The sequence below is a fragment of the Oryctolagus cuniculus genome, chromosome 9, assembly GCF_051225735.1.
Source record: "Oryctolagus cuniculus isolate XC-2025 breed Fujian yellow rabbit chromosome 9, ASM5122573v1, whole genome shotgun sequence".
In the NCBI taxonomy this organism is placed as follows: Eukaryota; Metazoa; Chordata; class Mammalia; order Lagomorpha; family Leporidae; genus Oryctolagus; species Oryctolagus cuniculus.
Genome location: NC_142875.1, coordinates 14,161,491 through 14,183,587, shown reverse-complemented (window position 1 = coordinate 14,183,587; position 22,097 = coordinate 14,161,491). Strand labels below are relative to the sequence as shown.

General features: G+C 50.4%; 1 protein-coding gene across 4 annotated transcripts in view; it reads left to right on the top strand.

Moving 5' to 3' along the window:
* The window catches only part of FARP1 (FERM, ARH/RhoGEF and pleckstrin domain protein 1), a 286,456-nt gene that overhangs the window by 196,451 nt on the left and 67,908 nt on the right, over positions 1-22,097 (top strand). For all 4 annotated transcript variants that reach the window (XM_051850519.3, XM_051850517.3, XM_089303485.1 and 1 more), the window contains exons 4-5: positions 15,635-15,677; positions 18,334-18,412. In XM_051850519.3, coding sequence (XP_051706479.3) covers positions 15,635-15,677; positions 18,334-18,412 — 122 coding nt within the window. The remainder of the gene's footprint in view (positions 1-15,634; positions 15,678-18,333; positions 18,413-22,097) is intronic.

Genomic DNA, 22,097 nt, shown 5'->3' with positions numbered 1-22,097 from the left:
CAGGGGTCCAAGGACTTGGCTGTCTTCTGCTTTCCCAGGCCATAGTGTTGGGGTCTTAAGCCTGAGGCTGGCCCCTGACCAGCAGGGAACAGTACATACACTCCCCAACAAGGGGAACGGGAAAGGTAAGGTCGACGGGTCAAGTACACACCACAAGCACCGTGAGTTCTGTCGAAGCAGGAACTGCTTTATTGAGGAAATGTACAGGCTTATAAGGCTTACAAAAGACATGCGCAGTAGGGGAGCCAATCAGCGAAAAGGTCATGCAGGTGTGGGTGGACCATGCACAGGGGCATCTTAAGCAAAGTATAGGGATCACGCACTGTCCACATGTCTGGAGCCAAAGCGGACCTATCCCTGCCGGTGGTCTGATCTTACGTAGCTTAACCACAGCAGCCGAAGACACGCCCCTCGAACATCTGCCAGGTGCCATATTGTAATGGAGATTTTAGGCAATGCCCAACACATAGCAGAGAGCTCCATCATCGGAAGTGGAGCAGCCAGGACTCAAGCCAGCACCCACATGGGATGCTGGCACTGCAGGCAACAGCTTTACCCGCTATGCCACAGTGCTGGCCCCTCTATGAACTTTTCAAAGTACTCTTGAATGTCCTAGCATGTAGTCCCGCATTTGGGACCTCTGACAATGTCCAGAAAGCATTGGTTATGGAGTTAAAGAGATAAATTTTGGTACCAGAAATTTTGAAACAAGGGGGTCTTCAGAAAGTTCTTGGAGGGCCTTCATCGTTGCCATCGCTACTTTTTTTCACTGTGGTCAAAAATAGCACTATATATATATATATATATATATATGTATGTATGTATATATATATTCTTAATGACTTTTAGGTGCACAGCACAGTAGCATTAATTATATGCACGTGTTGTGCGGTAGCTCCCTAGGGCTTTCTTGTCTTATGAAATGGAAACTCTCTACCCACTCAACAGCAGTGCCCCCCACCTGCCTCCCACAGCTCTGGCAAACACCATTCTCTTTCTAGGAGGTTGACTACTGTGCACACTGCGTATGCGAGGAGTGGTGCGGTATTTGTCTTATTTCGCCATGATGGCCTCAGTGTTCATCTGTGTTTTCGCACGTGACAGGGATTGAATGATATTTGCATCCTGTGCGTGAGCCGAATTTTCTCTGTGCGTTCAGCCATTGATGGACGCAGCTAGCTTGCACCTGTTGGCTGCAGCGGATCCTGCGGCTACGCTCGTGGGTGTACCATCATTGTTATTTTTTTAAATGCGAGTGCAGGTTCCCTAATCTGAATGTCTGAAACCTGAAATGCTCCAGAATATGAAATTTTTTGAGCACCAATGTGATGCCAAAAATAGAAAATTGCTTCATTCTCAAAATTATTAAAAATATAAATTACCTTCAGGTTGTATGTATAAAGTGAATATGAAAAAAATTAATTTGGCCGGCGCCGCGGCTCACTAGGCTAATCCTCCGCCTAGCGGCGCTGGCACACCGGGTTCTAGTCCCGGTTGGGGCGCCGGATTCTGTCCCGGTTGCCCCTCTTCCAGGCCAGCCCTCTGCTGTGGCCAGGGAGTGCAGTGGAGGATGGCCCAGGTGCTTGGGCCCTGCACCCCATGGAAGACCAGGAAAAAAGCACCTGGCTCCTGGCTCCTGCCATCGGATCAGCGCGGTGCGCCGGCCGCAGCGCGCCGGCCGCGGCAGCCATTGGAGGGTGAACCAACGGCAAAAGGAAGACCTTTCTCTCTGTCTCTCTCTCTCTCACTGTCCACTCTGCCTGTCAAAAAAAAAAAAAAAAATTTAATTTTGCCTATAGATTTGGGGCTCATCCCTAAGACATCTTATGTGTGCATATATGCAAATACTCATATTCCAATATCCAAAAAACTGAAACATTTGTGGTCCCAAGAATTTGGTTAAAGGATGCCCAGCCTGTACCACTGCTGTGACGGTACCTTTGCCAGGCTCCATTTGACAGGCTGTGCACACACCTACCAGATCAAGAGAAAGCATGGGTGGTCTCACAATGCCAAACGAGGGGCTATTGCCAACTGGTTTTGCTCATTTCTCAGCGTGTGCCTCATGGGCAACTAGTTGTCTCCCAAAGTTGCCAGGACGCAGGTCTGGCTCTGTGTCCCTGGGTGCAGGTCTGATGAGCTGGTGAATTCAGGCGCTGGCTTCTTGCTCAGCTTCTGCACTGTACATGCGCAAGGCAGAGCCGCCCCTCCTCATAAGGTTGGGAGGAAGCCTGAGATGCTGTGCTCAAGGTCGCAAGTGAGTGAGTGATGATTATTAAATAATCAGTTACCTCTGCCCTTGCTTAGACTTGTCCCGTGGCTGCCCAGTGCCTGGACTTGATCACTGTGTTTGCTGCCAGGGTGGCCTGTGCTGTCCCTGAGGCCAGGCACCTGTCCCTTTGAGATCACCCCACAGAGCTGAGAAGCCACCTTGTCACCGTTTCCTTGTAGATTGGACCTCTGTGGCAGGAGCGCATGGATTCTAGAAATCAAGACCCTGTGCTTCATACGCCAGCTAATTGCAATATGCAGTCTGAAGGCTGGTGAGAGGCCAGAAAGCCTTGAGTTGCATGAGCCAAGGGAGGAAGCTAAGGACACTAATGAGGGCTTCTCTGAACGGACTTAGCTGGAGTTTGCTAGAACCGGACATGGAGGCCTGGGGCTGAGGCCTGGTGGAGAAGAGGGCTCCAAGGAGCCAGAGGAGAGTGTGGTCAAAGGTGGGCTCTTTGTCACAGCCACCGCCCCCAGGCAAGACAGAGCAGCCAAGGGCAGGGTGGACACGGATGAGCGTGGCCATGTTCCAAGGAAACAAGTTACAGGTCCAGGAATGTGGACTTTGTATGGCACTGAGTTCATGTGTGATGAACATGAGTCTTCTGTAGTTTTTTTTTTTTTTTTTTTTTTTTTAAAGCATTTAATGCAAAGCCAATCATTGCATCCGAGCCACACCAAAGCAGACAGGGGTTGCAGTTTTCACCCATGGGGTGTGGTTTTATGATATTGCTCTGACGCAGGTATTTTATCATCTGCATTCGGTCATGCACTATGGCAGAGAAGTGACTTGCCCAGCCCTTAACCATAAAGCGCATAAACAGGGCTCGCACGTGGGTCTCTCTGGGCCAGGACATGAGCTTGCTCTGCTACGCTAGGCTGCAAAAAATGTTGAAGTCCATGTGGAAATTTTGATTCTACATCTTCTCCGAGAGCTGCTTGAAGATGTCCCCTAGCTGCGTGAGCGAGACTGCTGTTCCTGGCCCTTGGAGGACAGTGCGGAGAGCCTCGCCTTGTGGCCCATGCACCTCCGTGCTGACGTTAGCATTGTCTGGCCGCAGCTGGGCAGATTTGGAATGTCCTTGATTTTGCAAAAATGGGAGTCATGAGTGCCTGTTGTCCAAGGCTGTCATGAGGACTCAGATACTGCACAGTAATGAGCCCAGCGGGGCTCCTGGCACACAGTAGGCCTGCCCATGTCTGTGACATGCACTCACCATGCAACCTGATTAAAAGCCATGGAGGTCCACTCACTGACCTCATTAACACCATTCGGGTGGGGCTGAGGAAGGAGACTGGCATCCTGTTATTCACCTTCCATCCTCCTCCGTGCCGGGAGAGGACTTTGCCCAGTGGCAGGCAGGCTTCCGAGGGGCGTGTGGTCATGGGACCCGCATCCTTGGGGTGGCCAGTGTCCCTCGCTGGTGGCGTCCCAGACCATATCACCCCTGCATCTTCTGACCCCAGCTCTTCCTGGGGCGCCAGCTGAGGATGCCTGCGGCCAGAGGGGCCTGTGAGGGAGGAACAGGGCCGGATCAGGGGCAGGTGAGTGCCGGGGAGGTGCGGTGGCCGTGTTGACAGAGCGGGTCCCCAGCGGCGCTCAGCTCCTCCAAAGCAGAGCACCCTGGAGGAACACAGGTTCTCTAGAGACTGTGGCTGTGGGTGGTGGTCCTCGTCCAAAGCCGGAAGGAAGATGTGCGATCCTTCTGTTTTTTGCCTTTGTTTTAATTGAGTCGACTTTATTTTTAGAGCAGTTTTAGGGGTATAGGGACACTGAACAGAAAGTAGGGTGCGTGTGCGTGTGTGGCTCCGCCCCCCCACTGCCAGCGCAGCCCCATGCCCCTGTTGTCACTGCATCGTGTGTGGCAGTTGATGGATTGGAGTCTCCACTCCACTTCCACGTCTAGCTTCCTGCTAATGCACACCTTGGAAGGCAGTGAGTGATGGCTCAAGTTGGGTCCCTGCCACCCACGTGGGAGACATGGATTGAGTTCCTGGCTACTGGCTTTGGCCTGATCCAGCCTTTACAGTGATGGGTATTTGGGGAGTGAACCAGCAGATGAAAGATATTCTCTGTGATTAAAAAAAAAAAGTGTTTTTAATTACGTAAGGTTCATGGTTACTGGGAGACGCACATGGTGACTACTTTTGGAGTGAGTGAAGGGGTTGTGTCTGGCAAGCTGACTGGCAGAGTTCTGTGATGGATGCAAGGATGTTTGCCATCTAACAGTTCACGAAGCTGTACATTTTTGGGTGTGGCTTTAAGCATCTGTCACTTTTAAAAGTTTGTTTTAAGGATGTAAGGAAAAAATATAAAACAAAAGCAAGCAGTGGCCGGCGCTGCGGCTCAATAGGCTAATCCTTCGCCTAGCGGCACAGGCACACCGGGTTCTAGTCCCAGTCGGGGCGCCGGATTCTGTCCCGGTTGCCCCTCTTCCAGGCCAGCTCTCTGCTGTGGCCCGGGAGTGCAGTGGAGGATGGCCCAAGTGCTTGGGCCCTGCACCCCATGGGAGACCAGGATAAGTACCTGGCTCCTCCTGCCTTCGGATCAGCGTGGTGCGCCAGCCATAGTGCGCCAGCCATGGTGGCCATTGGAGGGTGAACCAACGGCAAAAGGAAGACCTTTCTCTCTGTCTCTCTCTCACTATCCACTCTGTCAAAAAAAAAAAAAAAAAGGCAGTAATCTAAGGGCTTCACAACATTGTACACTTACACATTTGTTAAGAGAGATCTCATGGAAGTCTTTTATCATGGTGAAAAAAAAAAAAAAAACAAGTTAAAAAAAAATGAAGTAGCCATCATACCCAAGTGAAATGCTTTGAAATGAATCTTTGAAAGCTAATGAAAATCAAAGAAATGATTTTAGAGCCAGCTGCCTTACAGTCCCTCTGCTGGGGTCCGCTGCTGAGCTGTTCTGTAAAGAGTGAGGGTCCCAGCGGCTACAGTTACCCTGAGGCTCCCTGAAACCCCAGACTTGGCCTTGTAATATTAAGACTGGGTTTTATTACAAACTTTTCCTGTGCCGCCATTTGGGATACCTCTTAATGAATTCAGTGCTTGAATGCCTGGGGATAGCCTACAGTACATTTGACTTTACACTTTACACTTTGGTCTACAGGTGTGTATTTAATTTCTTTTTTAATGAGAGCTTTCCTTGTAAAGTGATGACATATTGTTTCATTTGTCTGGTCAAGTTTCATCCGTGGTTAAAAAGAGGAGGCAGGTGAGCCTGCGAGGCTGGATTCATGGCGACTTGACCGATATAACCAGCTCGGAAGCCTGGGCTGTGACCGGGGATTAGTTTTGACAGAGCCGTCAGCAAAGACACTCTTTAGGTGACTGGAGGAATTGAATAGAGTCAGAGTATTTAATGACCATTTATAAACTCATGGAAGAAAAGTAGCTTATCTGGCTGGCACCACGGCTCACTAGGCTAATCCTCTGCCTGCGGCGCTGGCACCCCGGGTTCTAGTCCCGGTTGGGGCGCCGGTTCTGTCCCAGTTGCTCTTCTTCCAGTCCAGCTCTCTGCTGTGGCCCGGGAGGGCAGTGGAGGATGGTGCAAGTGCTTGGACCTTGCACCCGCATGGGAGACCAGGAGAAGCACCTGGCTCCTGGCTTTAGATCAGTGCAGCGCGCCGGCTGTGGTAGCCATTTGGGGGGTGAACCAACGGAAGGAAGACCTTTCTCTCTCTCTCTCTCTCTCTCTCTCTCTCTCTCTCTCTAACTCTGCCTGTCAAAAAAAAAAAAGAAAGAAAGAAAAAAAGATGAAAAGAAAAGTAGCTAATCAAGCACTGTGAGCTCATTTTGGTGTGTAAGAAGTTGATGCGTGTTTGCACCCAAATGCATCACACGTAGTAAGGTCTGGACATGATTACACCCAGGCAGTGGTCGTTAGCGCACCGTCCCTGGGCAGCACGCACATCAGTGTCACTTGAGAAAAGCCGCGTCTCAGCACCCCACCCCCCATGACGGGCTCCAGGGGCGGGCGCCGGGGTGTGTGTTTCACAGGTGTGCAGGGTGATTACGACACGTGCTCAGCTTTGAGAACCGTGCCACCGAGGTGTTCCCCGAGCTTCCTGGGGGCTGGAACCTGATCTTACATTCGCTGTGATAGGAAACAGGAATCTTCTAGAATGTGCATGTGGAAATTCCTTCTGTATTTACAAGTGTGTTGTTTAGTTTTCAAATACATAGGGATTTTCAAAAATCTTTTTATTATTGATATTTAATCCCATGAAGGTCAGGGAACATTGTATCATATGAAGCTTTTCAAATAATTCTGATTTTTTTTCATAGCCCAGAATATGATCTATTTTGGTAACTATATGCACATGAAAAGAATATATATTCTGATTATTATTTAGCATATGTCAATTAAATCACATTGGTTTGTATAGAGTTCCTCAAATCTTGTCTATCCTTACTGAATTCCTGCCTATTTGTTGTATAAATTATCAAGAGAGACGTATTAAAATCTGCAACCACTGTTTCTTGCAGTTTCACCAGTTTTTCCATCATATATTTTAAAATTCTGTTACTAAGTATATAAATACTTAAGATTGTTGCATCCTCATTACTAATTGACTCAATCATTAACTTTTTTTAATCACTCTAACCTTTTATATATATATTTTAAAGATTTTGTTTATTTGAGAGGTGGTTACAGAGAAAGGGAGAGAGAGAGGGGTCTTCCTTCTGCTGGTTCACTCCCCAAATGGCAGCAACAGCTGGAGTTGTGCCGGTCCAAAGCCAGGAGCCAGGAGCTTTCTCCAGGTCTCCTACGCTGGTGCAGGGGCACAAGGACCTGGGCCATTCCCCACTGCTTTTCCAGTCCATAAGCAAAGAGCTGGATTGGAAGAGGAGCAGCCAGGACACGACTGGTGTTCAAATGGGATGCCGACACGGCAGGTGGAAGCTTCACCCGCTATGCCACTGCACCAGCCCCTGTTTGTCGTCTTCACAGCACGTGTCTTTACTTGGTCCCGGCCTCCCACCACGTGATACGACACCTCCCATACTCCCATATAGTATAAACACTTAACACCTGCTCTTCCCCACTCTGCATCTTTTTTTTTTTTTTTTGCTATTACTCTCAGTTTTGCTTTTACATAAACATATGATGTTGGTATTATTTTTGTATACCAACCAATTATCTTTTCTGATTTTTATATGATGAAAACAGCCTTTCAGGGGGCAGCGCTGTAGAATAGTAGGTAAAAGCTGGGCACCATATGGGCGCAGGTTCGAGTCTTGGCTGCTCCACTTCCGATTCAGCTCTCTGCTATGGCCTGGGAAAGCAACAGAAGATGGCCCAAGTCCTTGGGCCCCTGCCCCTATGTGGGAGGCCCAGAAGAGGCTCCTGGCTTCTGGCCTCAGATCAGCGCAGTTCAGGCCGTTGCAACTAATTGGGGAGTGAACCAGCAGGTGAAAGATTCTCTCTCTCTCTCTCTCTCTCTCTCTCAGAAACTCTGCCTTTCAAATAAATAATCTTTTTACAAAGGAAAAAGAAAGCAGTCTTTCAGACCTCTCTGTTCATCTGCGTGGTTCCCGTGTCTGGTGCTCCTTGGGCGTTTGCATGGGCGTGGATTTCCACCTGCTGTCACACTCTGTCTGAAAGCCTCACATTTCTTGACATTGGGATGTGATGGTGATGAATTCTGTCGGCTTCAACCAGTTTGGAAAAGTCTTCATTTCACCTTTCCTCTTGAAAGATACTTCTACTGCGAGTGGAATTCTAAGATGAGGGTTTTAATTTTTTCAACCTTTGAGGACGTGGGAAGCTTGTTCACTTTTGAGGAAACCTGCTATCATGTTAACTTTGTTCTTTGTAGGTAAGTGTCCTTTGTTCTCTGGCTGGTTGTGTAAGATTTTTTCTTTATCACAGTTTTTCACCAGTTTGATCACATTGTCCCTCTGTAATTTTTTTCCTGTTTTATTTTTTTTCTTTTTAAGATTGATTGATTTATTTTGAAAGAGTCTCATAGAGAGAGGGAGGTCTTCCATCTGCTGGTTCACTTCCCACATGGCCACAACAGCCAGCACTGGACCAGTCCAAAGCCTGGAGCCGGGAGCATCATCGGGGTCTCCCATGCAGGTGTAGGGGCCCAAGCACTTGGCCATCTTCCACTGCTTTCCCAGGCCAGAGCAGGGAGCTGGACTGGAGATGAAGCAGCTGGCACGCAAGCCGACGCCCGAGGGATGCCGGGTCACAGGTGGTGGCCTAACTCTCGGCGCCCGAGGGATGCCGGGACACAGGTGGTGGCCTCACTCTGTGCCACAGCACCGGCCCCTCCTGCACGTGTCTTACGCTTGGGTTTGCTGAACTTGCTGCGTCTGTGGGCTTCCAGTGCTGATCCAATCTGGGAAAATTTCAGCTCTCTCTCCCCTAGTACTGTCTCCCTCCTTGCCACGTCCTCCCCTTTGAGGAAGTACAGAGACATATTAGAGCTCCTAATCTCTTCCCACTGTGGTTTTCTGATGCTCTGTTTTTCTGTTACTCTTTCATTTGGGTTTTTTTTTTTCAAACTTACCAATATTTTCTTCTACAGCGTCTGATCTCCTGTTTATCTCATCCATGCATATTTTTAACTCACATAATGTAGTTCTAACTAGTTCGGATCTCTTTTCTGTCTTCCATATCTCCAGTTAAGGTTGAATTTTGGGATCGTGGTGGGTCATGTTTTCCTGCTGCTTGGACCTGGTGATTTTCTAAATTGGACACGAGTTATTGTGATGCCGGCCTTGTTGAGTGGTAGATGAACACCTGTGCATTTCAGTTTTTTAAAATATAATTTTATTTTATTTTCTTACCAGCATTGTGGAGTTTGTTCTCCGATGCGATTATTTGGGAGCCGTTCGGCCCTTAGGTTCCTTGAGTAGGGGATGCTGTCGTGGCCAGTCTGAGCCTAGGTTTTGTTGACTACTAGAGCCCGGCTCCGCGATACCCTGCCATGGTGCCGTGGGTTCCCAGGTTTTCTGGGCTGTCTGGTGGCAGTCACTGGTGTTGTGAGCACCAGGCACGTGGCCTCTAAGTCATCCACGTGGTTTTTCCCAGCCTTGACCAACCTTTCACACTTAGGCGGCCCCCTGCAGTGCTGCTCGTTTGTCCAGGGCACCCGGCTTCGCTCAGCTGCGGGGTCCCGGGAAATCCGGTGGTTCGGGGCCCTGGGTCTCCTTCGTGTTCCTCCTCCCTACCCCGTAGCCCGGGAGCTCACTCGAGGAGCTGCCTCGCGCGCGTGGAGATCATGTCTGCCAGTATTTTCTGTATTTCAGAGATCGCTATTTCTCACGGCCTGGTGGCCAGGCCTTCAAACGCTGCATGATGGGTTTTCTCCAGTTTTAAAACTGTTTCCTGTGGGAAAGTAGACCTCCTCCCTGTTACTATATTTTGACCAGGCCTGAAAATAGATAATAATCTATAAAATAGTAGGTTTTGGGAGCCAGTGCTGTGGCGGAGTGGATAAAGCTGCTGGCATCCCATGTGGGCACCGATTCAGGTCCCAGCTGCTCCTCTTTCTGGTCCAGCTCTCTGCTATGGCCTGGGAAAGCAGGGGAGGATGGCCCACCCTGCACCCTCGTGGGTGACCCGGAAGAAGCTCCTGGCTCCAGATCGGCTCAGCTCCAGCCATTGCAGCCATCTGGGGAGTGAACCAGTACTGGATGGAAGACCTTTCTGTCTCTCCCTCTCTCTCTCTGTAACTCTGCCTCTCAAATAAATAAATAAATAAATCTTTTTTAGAAAAATAATAATAGGTTTTGAAAAAGAAAGCCATACTTATTTGATCTTAATATAACAAGATATAAATAAAGTGATTTAAATAAATATAAAATTTACATTTAAGCAGATTATTAGAAACAAAAAACATTAAAGTTTTTCTTCTTAGGGGATCACCCTGAATTTAGACTGATGTGTGGCAGTAGATTCTAGATGTTGGATGATTTTTCCATAGCAGATATTTTATCTGGTTCCTATATATGTTATGGTAGACGACGAGATTGCTTGCTTATATGCAGTTTTGATTTTTAAATGAGAGTCTTTTTTATTAAAAAAAAAGTCTTTATTTTTAAATAAGAGGAGAGCTGAACTTTCCTTGAGTCCCCTAGCTTTGGTGGGAAACGTGTTGTATTACACACAAAACCCAGGTGTGGAGTCCACTGGATCTGATGTCTGCTTTCAACTGTTGACACTGGGCAACTTAAGTTCTCTGAGCTTGGCCGATTTGGTCTATGAAATGACTACATTGTGGCCACCACCTACAAGAGTGTGGAAAGAACTCTGCAGTGCCAGGCACATAATAGATGCTCAAGAATATTAGTCCCTCCCCTGCCCCTGTCCGATACGCAGCTGACCTTTTCCAAAACCTCACAGCTGCCCACAAAGTCCACCTAGCATGTTACCCACCAAAATAACCGGGGGAAAGCTGTTTAGAGAAAGAAGCGGAGGGCTGTGGGCACAGCGATTCATCTGGTCTTGCTTTTGATCCGCTGACATGAAAGCAAATCTCATCTCAGAGAACTGCAGTGCAGGGCACACATTCCAAAGGGTTCCAAGAATAGCGTTCACAAGGGTTCAGAGGTCACAGGATTGGGGAGAGATAAGAAGCCTGGCTGAGAGGGAGACAAGCAGGACCAGACAGGTGGGAGAGCTGTGTTGAAACCAAGTTGCAGAAGATGGGGCTGTGCACTGAACTGCGTGCACCCTAAAATTCCTGTGTTGGAGTCTCAGCCCCAGTATGTGGGAACGCCAGTGCACCCGGAGAGAGGATCCTTGATAGGGTGCTGAAGTTAAAATGAGGCCATTAGTGTGACCGGCGTCTTTCCACACACAGGGAGACACTGGGGCTGCCCACACACAGAGGAAAGGGAGCGTGAGGACACGGTGAGAAGGTGGCCACCTGCAGGCCCAGCAGGGAGGCCTCCCTGGAAGCCAAAGCCGCCGGCACCCTGAGCTCCGGGACTGCCCGGGAATGAATTCCTGTGGCTTGGCCCATGCGGTCTGTGGGATTCTGTCGCAGCAGCCTTAGCAACCTGGTGCCGTGGCCTCCAGATCTGACAGCAGTGCCGTGGCTCAGTGAGCGTGTTCGTCACCGAGAAGGCATGAGACTTCTAGAAGTGCATTCGCTTTAACCAAGTCCCTTTCCACCCCAGCCGTGCGGATGTGTGGGTGTGTGCTCAGGAGAGCCTCGTGGGGCTGGGAGGTGGGGAGTGTTTGCACAGAGACCCACTGGCCGGGGAGGAAAGATGGCGGTGGTTTTATGGCCTCTGAACTGCCCAGGAGCTGGGCTCTGGCCGCTGTGTTCACTGAGCAGCTCTGGGCATGCTGGTCTGGGGTGATCCAGCCTACTCCCATCGGCTCGCCATGCAGCAAACCCTTCTGGCTTGTTGCTCCCAGTTCCTCTGCTGATGGTGTGCAGCCCTCCCCCAGCCCACACGTCTCGGTAGGCAGGGGAAGCACAGGGCTCTCTCCACCCGGGATAGGACCCATGCCCTGTGGCGTTATCCCTGGGGAGCTCTGCCCAGCAGGCTAGCTGTGGCCCATCTCGTGTCCCCCGGCCTACAAGTGACAAACCCAGATGCACAGTTGGCTCAAATCAGTGCTTAGACTCGATGCTTTCCACAGACATGCCAAAACAGATGAAGGATGTTGGGAAACAATTCATAAAATTGGCAAGTCCGTTGGCAACGCGTGCTGGATTGGCCCCGGGTGGTTTGCTGAGGTGGATTCTATGGCGAGATTGACAGATCTTGGTGACGGGGCCCCTGCCACCATCACAGAGACCAGAAACACAGAGGGCCACAGGCTCCCAACGGGGCTCTCAGTGGACTGGGTCTCCCCCCTCTCCTCCCAGAATTCTCTTGTTAACTCCCCCTCCTGCACAACACAACTATTTCAAACCCCGCCTCTCCGACCCTCCAACTCTGCAGGGAAAACAGAAGGCATCAACTAGGGACTTTCCTTCCCAGTACAGGAATGTCAGCACCTGGACTTCTGCCACTAGCCTGGCACAGTGAAAGAGCTGTCTCCCTTTGGATCCCGAGCCAGTGCCCTGGGTAGTGGAGCTGTCCCCTCGAGCCATCTCCGGCATCGTAGGACACTAGGTGTCCCCCTGGCTGCATGTGTTCCGTGCTTCTGCTTCTGAAACACATCTTGCTCATTCCAGCGGGAAAGAAGCAAAGGAACTGCTGCCCTATTTGATGTCTCAGTCCCCTGCCGCCATTCTGTCGCCTCCTGCTTCCCAGCCAAGCCTCCTGGAGAGCTGCCACCCCTTCAGCCCCTTGTCTGAGTGCAGAGACCAGCAGATCCGCCGCTGCCCAGCAGAGGGCGCCTGCATCACTCTGCGCTTCCTGCTAAAAACACTCTTGGCTTCTGTGACTCCGGGTTCTCCTGGTTTTCTTCCCAGCCTCGCCTGCTCCCACCTGGCTGATCCTGCTCCAGGCAGTGGTCGGGGCTCACGCATTTCATTCCCTGGATCCCGCGTGGCCACGTGTCCTCCGTGGAGTGACCGTGGTAGCCAGTTCTAAGCGGGACGACTCCTCCTTTGCAGATGGCGGCTTCTCCTGGTTTCTGCGCTACACCGTGCATTTCTGGGTGATGCGCAGGCACCCCCAGAACATCAGTGTGACTAGAAGCCCTCCGTCCTGGTCAGCCTCGGTGCTTCCCGTCCCTGGAACGCACCAGCATCGGCCCCGAAGTCCCCAGCAGAAATCTGCACCCTTCCGGTCGGTCACGGTCTCCTCCCTTAGGCTTCTAGCCGGCCCCGCAGTCAGTGCCGCTGGTTTCACCTCTCACGTCTTACTTGAACCCTTACTTGAACCTACGTGCCCGTTTGGGGGCTGCTGTGACAGAATTCCAGAGACTGGATGATTTGCGGTGACTGGGAGTCTCTGCTGCTCCGCACCTCGGCTCAGGAGGGTTTGGGACTCTTGTCTGCCTGCCCTACCAGACGGAAAGCTCCATGAAGCAAGAACTCTGATTGTTTTCCCGTTGTTTGTTCCCAAAGGCTAGCATGGGGACACAGTAAGCCTTTGTTCAATGAATGAAGGAGACCGAGAGTGGGGTTTGAGAGCCAGCTTTGGGAGCTGTCTCTGAATCCAGGTTTTCTCATCAGTGTCAAATGGAGATGCTTTTGGGTCTCTGTCTTTTAGGATTCTTGGGAGGAGCATATTCCATCTCACAAGTGGTCCTTTTTCTCTCCTTAAGGCCATGTTTGTGGGCGGGGCCATGGGGATGTTCGGTCACGCCCTTGGCCTCTTTAGGGGATGGGAGGATGAGACAGGCAAGATAGAAATGTAAAGTTTATTATACCCTCATATCAGAAGGATGATGGAAGAAAATGAAACTGATTGGAAACATCTAAACCTAAATGTTTTCATTATGAGAATTCTGAGTGCTCATTGAAAGTCACGTGGATGGTGTAAGAAGGCGGAGGGAGGGAAGTGACCACCCAGTGTCCCGCCTCCCAAGCACGTCCCCCACATTCTTAAATATTCATCAGGATCAAAGTTCTTCATGCCTGCGTGGCGATACGTCCTATCCAGATGCATCATTTTAATGATTTATTTCACTGAGGCTATTGTACACTTTTCTTCACTATTATAAGAATGTTAGAATTGGTGATCCTTGTATGTAAATCTTTGTGGGCATAGATGTGCCATTAACAAGAGTAGAAGGGATGCATGAAAGGGTGTGGATGGGCTTATTTTAAGATTTATTTTATTTACTTGAAAGGCAGAGTTAGAGGGAGAGGGAGAAAGAGAGGTCCATCTTCCATCGGCTGGTTCACTCCCCAAGTGGCCGCAACGGCCAGAGCTGTGCTGACCAAAGCCCGGAACCAGGAGCTTCCTCAGGGTCTTCCATGTGAGTGCAGGGCCCCAAGCACTTGGGCCATCTTGTACTGCCTTCCCAGGCCATAGCAGAGAGCTGGATCAGAAATGGAGCAGCCGGGACTCGAACCAGCGCCCATGTGGGATGCCGGCACTGATGCAGCAGCTTTACCCACTACGCCACAGCGCCGGCCCCTCGATCATGATTTCTTAATAAGTCTTCAGAAGAGCTGTACCAGTTCATTGCTCCAGCAGTCCAGTGAGACGATGCCCTGGTCAACGCTGGGAATTATACCCACGTGCGTGGTATACCCAGGTGCAGGAGTCATGAGGGGAGCTGGTATTTCCTGGCTTTAATTCGCGTGCCTAGTGCTGGCTTCCCTGAACTTCTACATTACATTTCCCCATGTGAGTTACCTGGGGTTGTTTGCATCATTTTCCTGTGGGGTTGTTCTCTTTGCCACCTTTACTTTGAAAACCCTCTTGATAGTTAGCACAATCACCTTGTTTTTGTCACATATGCAAATCTGAGCTTCCCAGGGACACTTTTCAAAAGACCAGAGGTTCAGGGGGACTTTTGTTAGCCTGTGCTTTGATTTTTTTTTTTTTTTTAAAGATCTGTTTATTACTTTAAAGGCTGAATGACAGTAGCCTGAGCTGGGCCAGGCCGAAGCCAGGAGCCTGGAACAACATGATGTTCTCCCACGTGGGCAGTGGGGGCCCATGAACTTGGGCCACCTTCTGCTGCTTTGCTAGGCACATTAGCAGGGAGCTGATCGGAAGCTGAGTAGCCAGGCCTTAAACTGGCGCTCATGCAGGTAGCCAGTGTAGCAGGAGGCGGCATAATCCACTGCACCACAGCACCAGCCCCTAGCTTAGCTTTATTATGCAGGACAGTGGGATTCTCTCCTATGTGAAAATGTTGCCATTCAAACTGCACGTGAAAGAGTTCGACCTTGGAGGCGGGCAGACCTGAGCTTGGTCCCAGCTCTGCCGCTCTCTTGCCAAGGGGTCTGGGAGAAAGGATTGAGCCTCTACACATCTCAGATTTCCCTCCTGTGTAGCAGGAATCGCTCTGACCTTGCTCTGGGAGGTGAGCGGCTCTCTAGGTAGTGAGCCAGGCTGAGGCCACACTCTGTTCATGGCCATTTCTTTCCCTCCCCCTCCAGCAAGAGCTCCTTGCATGGTCTCGGATTTATATTTCCCTTCACACGTATTTCACTCAGCGCCTAGCCAGCCGTGTGGCCGTTCTTCATGCTTTCTAAATAGTCATGCTAAACGCACCAGTGGGAGGAGGAAAATGCTTAGCTGTTTATCTAAGCCTAGGAAAGATTGGTACATTTTCAAGCCCAGGGATGCTATTAACATGTTAGGATTGGTTCTGTAAAAGTGGTACAGACAACGTGTGACACAGCCTCTGGAGGAAAAAGGGAACAGACGGCCGCACACACTCAAACGTCCTTTGATCTTAAGCGCTGCAAATCGAGTCTCAAAATGTTTGCACTCTTTCATTAAGAATGTGTCTCTCTTTGCCTTTTAGGTGTGGCTGGATCTCCTAAAACCTATTGTGAAACAGATTAGAAGTAAGTATGCACCCTGTGTTACGCTGACAAGTGCACAGCCGAACAGCTCCTTTGGATTCTTGCCCTGTGCCATGTAACACAATAACACAGTAACACAATTTCTTTTTTTAACCCCCTAATTGGTTTTCATCATCCACTAACCCATGCACTATTAAAATGCATATCTTCCGCAGTTTTAACCTGTAACAATTTGCTAATCAAAAGCTTGCATGGAAGATCAAGGATTGTTTTGATGAGACACTGAAGCCTGCTATTAAACCCCAGAGTAACAGAGCTTGTCTTTGCTCCAAGGGGAGCCATGTGTGCTCGTGAAATTGATTTTAGGTTTTCTGTCCACCTTCGCCAAAGACTGTGAAATCGGATTGCAAGGGTTGTTTGGAAAAATAAGGTTCCCCAAAGTGTGTGTGCCTGTGTGTGTGTGACTGTGTGTGTGTGTATGTGTGTGTGCCTGTGTGTGTGTGTGCCTGTGTGTGTGTGGGTGGGTGGTGAGGGGTAGAGAGATGGGACGGAGGTGAGGGAGAAGCAGTCAGAGGCATGAAGGGAGTCTGGGGTGCACGCACACTGCATGTTGCAAAGAAAATGTTAGAATCTGGGAGATTCGTAAGGAAAGCAGGCACTTGCTTTCTCTTCACACCTCTCTGATGGTCCATCCTCCCTTCTCTCTGCTCTGGGGTCAAGTCCAAGGTGACCCTTTATTCACAAGGTCATGCCACTAGACGCTGGGCAAACAGGACTGACATCCCTTTGGTTGAAGATAAGGCTCACAATAGCTGAGGGATTCTCTTTATGTTTGATTAGAAACCCCATTAGGCCACTTCCAGCAAATTATGTGTCTGTGATGACCTTGATGTTGATCGTGTCATTTAAATGAAGCTGAGAAGGAAAAGGCGTGGTTGTGTCCCTGTTCACCCAGGGCTGGCCCTGGGAGTGGGGAAGGGGAGAGCAGCCCCAGCCCCTAGGTGGCTTAGCACGAAGCCTGGACACTGACCTGGGTCCCCGCCCAGAGAGCAGCTCCTGGCAGGGAGCCGATCTGCTGCGCCAGCAGGTTCTCCAGGGATCTGCGGAGCCTCTCTTAGCTCCCTCTCTGGAAGAGAAGACAGAAAATGCGCAGGCTTCCTCCGGCGTATCCTGCCCTTGACATCCGGAGCTGCAGAACTGACGTGCACGGGTTCCCGCTCCTCTTTACAGCTAGTGGGGAAGAGAAGTGCCGCCCCTCCTGCCTGCAGCGTCTCCTCGCTTTGTGTTTTCTCCCAGTTCTGCCCGCGTCGTCACCATCTGCCCTTTTAGGATTTAGTGTGTTTGGCTTTTCTCTACGCTTGAATGTTTTCACAGAAATTATAATCCACAATTGATTGATTTTGTGTGTGTGTGTGTGTGTGTGCTGCTTTTAGAATTGTGCTGTTACGATTCGGGTCTCTTTAGAGAGCCTTATAATCCCTGGGTCATAGGCTCTGTGCTGTCGTTCCAAAAGGTGAACCTGTAGACCACTCCCCGTTACAGTGTGAACAGCAAAACACAAACCTCTGACCCTGGGCCCAGGTTATGACGATCTGTTTGATGTTGTAATTTGGAAAAGAGAAGTCCCCGGGAGGGAAGGTGGTTTATGTGACGCAGCAGCAGCAGGGCCATGCCTTGTTTGTTTTCTCTCCAGAGCTGGGGGACTGCCTGGTGCAAGAAACGTGTTTGCTGGGCACCCTGGCAAGTGCACCTTGTAAATAGAGCGGTGGGGAACTGAGTTCCCCTTTTCTCCAATTGGCCAAAGCCTGTATTTGAGCAAAAGCAGCCAATCAGCTACATTTCCAGACAAACTTCTTTAAAAAAAAAAAAAAAAAAAAAACCTTGATATAATTTAAGTCTCTAGAGAATGTTTAATGGTCCAATGTGATACTTTTGTCATGATATTTTTTAAAAAAACAGATACTGGTTTCCCCACAACGGGATCGTATGCATTGGCAGTCAAGCTGCTGTGACGTGAGGGGTGTGTTAATTTTCACTCCAGGCTCTCGTCATGCACAAACACGTGTGTTCTAAGTGCTGACATGTAAGGGACATAGGGTGATCAAATTTACTTAGAAGGTGAGAAAGTGTGTGTGCCTGTGTGTGCATGCGCGCACGCGTGCGTACACACACACACACACACACACACACACACACTCAGAAATACCCATCACAAGAGGGCGGTGGGACTGAAGGTTGCCTGAAATTACAAGGGGTGGGGGAGGGGGAGAAAGCCAGCACCCAGTAGCTCCCCCCACCAGTGGGGGAGAGAGCCCCCCTCTGGTGGGAGAGAGAGCCCCTCCCAGTCGTTGGTCTCTTTTGTGAGGTTGGGAGTGGTGGGAACTAGATGGCGCTTCCACACACAGCCCATCGTCCGTATTTCATGGCATCCTTCCTTAGGTCCTGGAGGAAGCAGAGGATTGTGGGAAAGGGGTCACTGATAGAATCACATGGGGGCGTGTGACTCCCAGCTCCGCAGACCTAGCTAGCTGCCTGCCTATCCCCTGTCAGAACTCAGCCAGTGCTGAGTGCCTTAGAGGTTGCTGGTGTGTTCCTGGGAGCCTGGGATGAGATGCATGATTCGGTGGGTAACATTCCCATAAAGTCTCTGTCAAGCACATCAATAAATGCTGTATCGCTTTTTCCCCTTCCTCTGTAGGGCCAAAGCACGTTGTGGTGAAGTTTGTGGTGAAATTCTTTCCACCTGACCACACGCAGCTCCAAGAGGAACTCACAAGGTTTGTGGTTTGGAAGCTGGTCTGGCGGCTGTGGGCAGCAGGGCTGGGGACAAACGTTCTGTTTTTGCTTTTACTACAGGGTGCATGGGAAAGGAGCATAGGACTGTTCTAGGTGGATTAGAGAAGCATTTTCCTCACATTGACTTGCCCAGAACGACTGAACCCTCCTCTCTCCCAGCTCTGCCTACAAAAATTAGAGGAAAGAAAAGTACCCCACTTTCTGAAAATCTAGGGTCTTTATGGCTGTGGAGTGTAGTGAACTGGGCTTATGACCTGTCAATATCATATTTTCCATCTTTTATTCATCACATCACGAGATAGTTTAGGGACATGAATCTCCCGTGGGAAACTAAGATGTGCATCTTTGTTGTTGCCACGGATGGGTGACTTTGAACCGACTTTGGTCTGTTTCTCTAAGTGTGGCCCAGTGGGAAAAACAAGAGCCTTGGCTGTGAGTTCTGCCTCTCACTAGCACCACTGGCCGGTGCCTTGATCCCTCCCCGCTGTTGTAAATGCCCCCATCATGGCCCACAGTCTGACACCTGCCTGGCCAGTTACATTGAGGATAATACTGTGTATCAGATCCAGCAGGGGTACAGTAAATGATGACTGTCCTCACCACCATCATGCTTGTCACCGTCGTCACCATCACCATCGTCACTCTGCTTGTGGGATTCTTCCATGTTGTGTGCGTTGACGTAGTCACTCGTGTTGTATGTGATTTCATTGCTTATGGTGCTGATATACCACAGTGTATTGGTCTGTTTCTCAATGTTTGGATGTTTTCAATTCGGGAGTATTAGGAATAACGTTCTGATATAAAGCTTTTAATGAACATATTTATAGATTCCTGTAGAGTGTACACGTAGGGTTAGAATTGCCGTGTCATAGGAGACAACCTCAGGAGATGCCACCAGTTTTCCTGTGACAAATCCACACGGACTCCCACCAGCCGAGTGCAGGCACTCCAGCTGTTCAAGGTCTTCCCCAGCACTTGGCGCTGTTGTCCACATGTGAGTTATTTTTAGCCATCGTCACCATGATTGCCGTCTTTGCCGTCCCGGCCAGTACAGAGCACAGGGTGGGGCTGGTTGACAGTCACCTGTCAGAAGGAAGAAATGCACATTTTACCAACAGTCTCTATGCACTATGTGCAGGCCCTGGGATGTTGGTGGTGAAAAGACCAATTTCTATGTGAATGAAAGAGACAGAATGATCAGACAGCAGGAAGAGAGCTGAAAGCCCTTTGGGTGCTTTGAAGGAGGAAGATGTGCTAGAAAGTAACCGGGTGAGGACTTGAGGGCAGTGTGTCTGAGATCCCTCTTGAAGAACTGACAAGCAGCTCTCATTTCTCTGAAGAGGCGCCCCCTAGAGGGAAGGAGCCGCCATTGCAATGCCCAGGGAGGGAATAAGTGCCATTCATTCAAGTGTGGGTAGCTGGAATAGTGGGGATGGTGTGCAGTGAGGTAGGAGAGAGGCCTGTTGGGACGCGGAGCTGAGAGACGCTGCCACGCGGATGCCGGGGTGGGGAGTGGAATCCACAGAGTCCAGCGAGGAAGGCACTGGGGTAACTGGGCCAAGACAGCGGTACCAAAAAGGTGGCAGCAGTGGAAACAGAAGTGGCTATGTCCGGAACGTGTCCTGTGGGTAGGGTCTGTCTGTCCTGGTGATGGCTTGGGGAAAGCATTGGCACGCTTGGAGTTTGGACTTGGGCAAATGGGTGGGTGATTTTGGCCATCGCTGAAATGGGAAAGAAGTAGAGGAAAGGAGAGAATCAGGAAGGGTGGGGAGTCGATTTCTGGGGGTTGCAGTTGAGGTGTGGTACAGACACTGTAGGCTGTGTCGAGAAGGCCTTCAGATGCCCGATGTGGAATTCCAGGGAGAGCGGAAGGCAAATGCACTTTGGTGAAAATGGGGGTGGGGAGAGATCTTCCATCCAATGGTCCACTCCTTAAACGCCTACAACATTGAGCGGTAGGGCCAGGCTGAAACCAGGAGCCAGGAACTCCATCTGGGTCTCCCATGTGGTTGCCAAGGACCCAAGTAGTTGAGCCATCCCCTGCCACCTTCCAGGGTGCACGGTGGCAGGAGTCTGGATTGGAAGCTGAGGAGCCAGGACTCTACCCAGCTTCACGCACTGGGCCACAGCCACATGCCCACACCTGCTTTGACTGTTTTTGAATGATTTGCCATCAGTGGTTGACCTTCAGTCCTGAAATCAGTGAAGACGTAGAGGGCAGCCTCGAAGTGGCGGAAGGCAACAGCCTTCCAGAAACTTCTGTGCCATTTAATAGGCCTTGGTGTAGAGAGGAGGTGGCCAGAGCTAAGCCAGGTGCTGAGAGAGCCTCTGTTTGGGCTGCTGTTGCCCAGTCGCCAGGCTGGTCCTCCACTTGGGGGGATGTGCAGTCCTCTGAGCTCTGTGTACCCCATAAGCCCAAGGACCTGGCCAGCGGCTGCTCAGCAGGGGGCCTTCCCCTCTTCCTACTTAAGAACTGGAGACATAAATCCTGTTTGCATTTTCCTTTGGAAACCCTACTTGGGACATCATTTTTGCACTTTGAGCTTTTGTGACTCATTGTCTCTAGAAGCTTGCTTCCCAGATTTCTCCCATTCTGGTCTTTTTTCGAAAGCTCCGTGCAACTTGTTACCAGTGAGGCAAAAATGCTTCAGACTTGGCCAACGTCTCCATCAGTGCCAATAAACTCCTAAAACTCCACAAGCTCTGCTGGATGTAGCAGGCTTTGTTTGGTTCTTGTTTTCTGGCTCCTAGCGTGAATTGATAATTTAGAGATCTTTGCCAAGAAGAGGAATCTTTTTGGCTCCGCGCGGAATCAGATTGAGCTGACTTTCGACTGTATTTCTCAACTCGTTACCATCCACTTCCGCCCAGGGTGTGCGATGTAGGGAACCTCATGGATCCAGTGCGCCGAGAGCCCTGCCCTCTGCATTCCCAGTGTGCAGACACCTAAGGGTGAGGCGGCTGCGGTGGCGGGTGCTCTTCTGTGCGGATGATGCGAGAGGGGGTGTTGGGAGAGGTGTGCATTGCGCTCTGTGGGAGGAACTTTGCAACAAGAGTCACACAGACAGAAACTGGCCTGGGGTTTGGCAGGGTAGAAGTTCCATTAGCTGTGTGGTTCATTTCCCTTCTATGTATTAAACTGCACATGGAGCGAGACTCTGTCATGGTGACCCCAGCACCACAGTGTCCAGGAGGAGGAAAGCCCTTGAATCGCGGGTACATGCAGGTTGGAAACGGCTAGCAGGCAGCATGTGGGAAGGAAGGGGCCTGCCTCATGTTGCAGAGCCCGCGACACTTCTCTGATGGCCCTGGGCTTAGTCATACTTCTCTGTGGGCATCCTGTCGTCACTGGGGTCAATTCCTGCCTGGCTCTGTTCTCTCCTGAGAGGAGGGGCTCCTATCAGAATTGCCTGGTCTACACCACCTGCCTACTAGAGGGGTCCCTCAGATAGGAAGAGAAATGGTCAGTTATTTACACTTCAGAAAAGGGTGGGCGTTCGGCCTAGCAGGTGAGATGCCAGTAGGACGCCCTCTTCCCACGTTGCAGCACCGGGGTTTGGCTCCCAGCAGTAGTTGCTGGCTCCAGCTTCCTGCTGACGCACACCTTAGGAGGCAGCGGTGGCAGCTCATGATTGGGTTCCTGGCACTCAGGTGGGTGATGCGGAT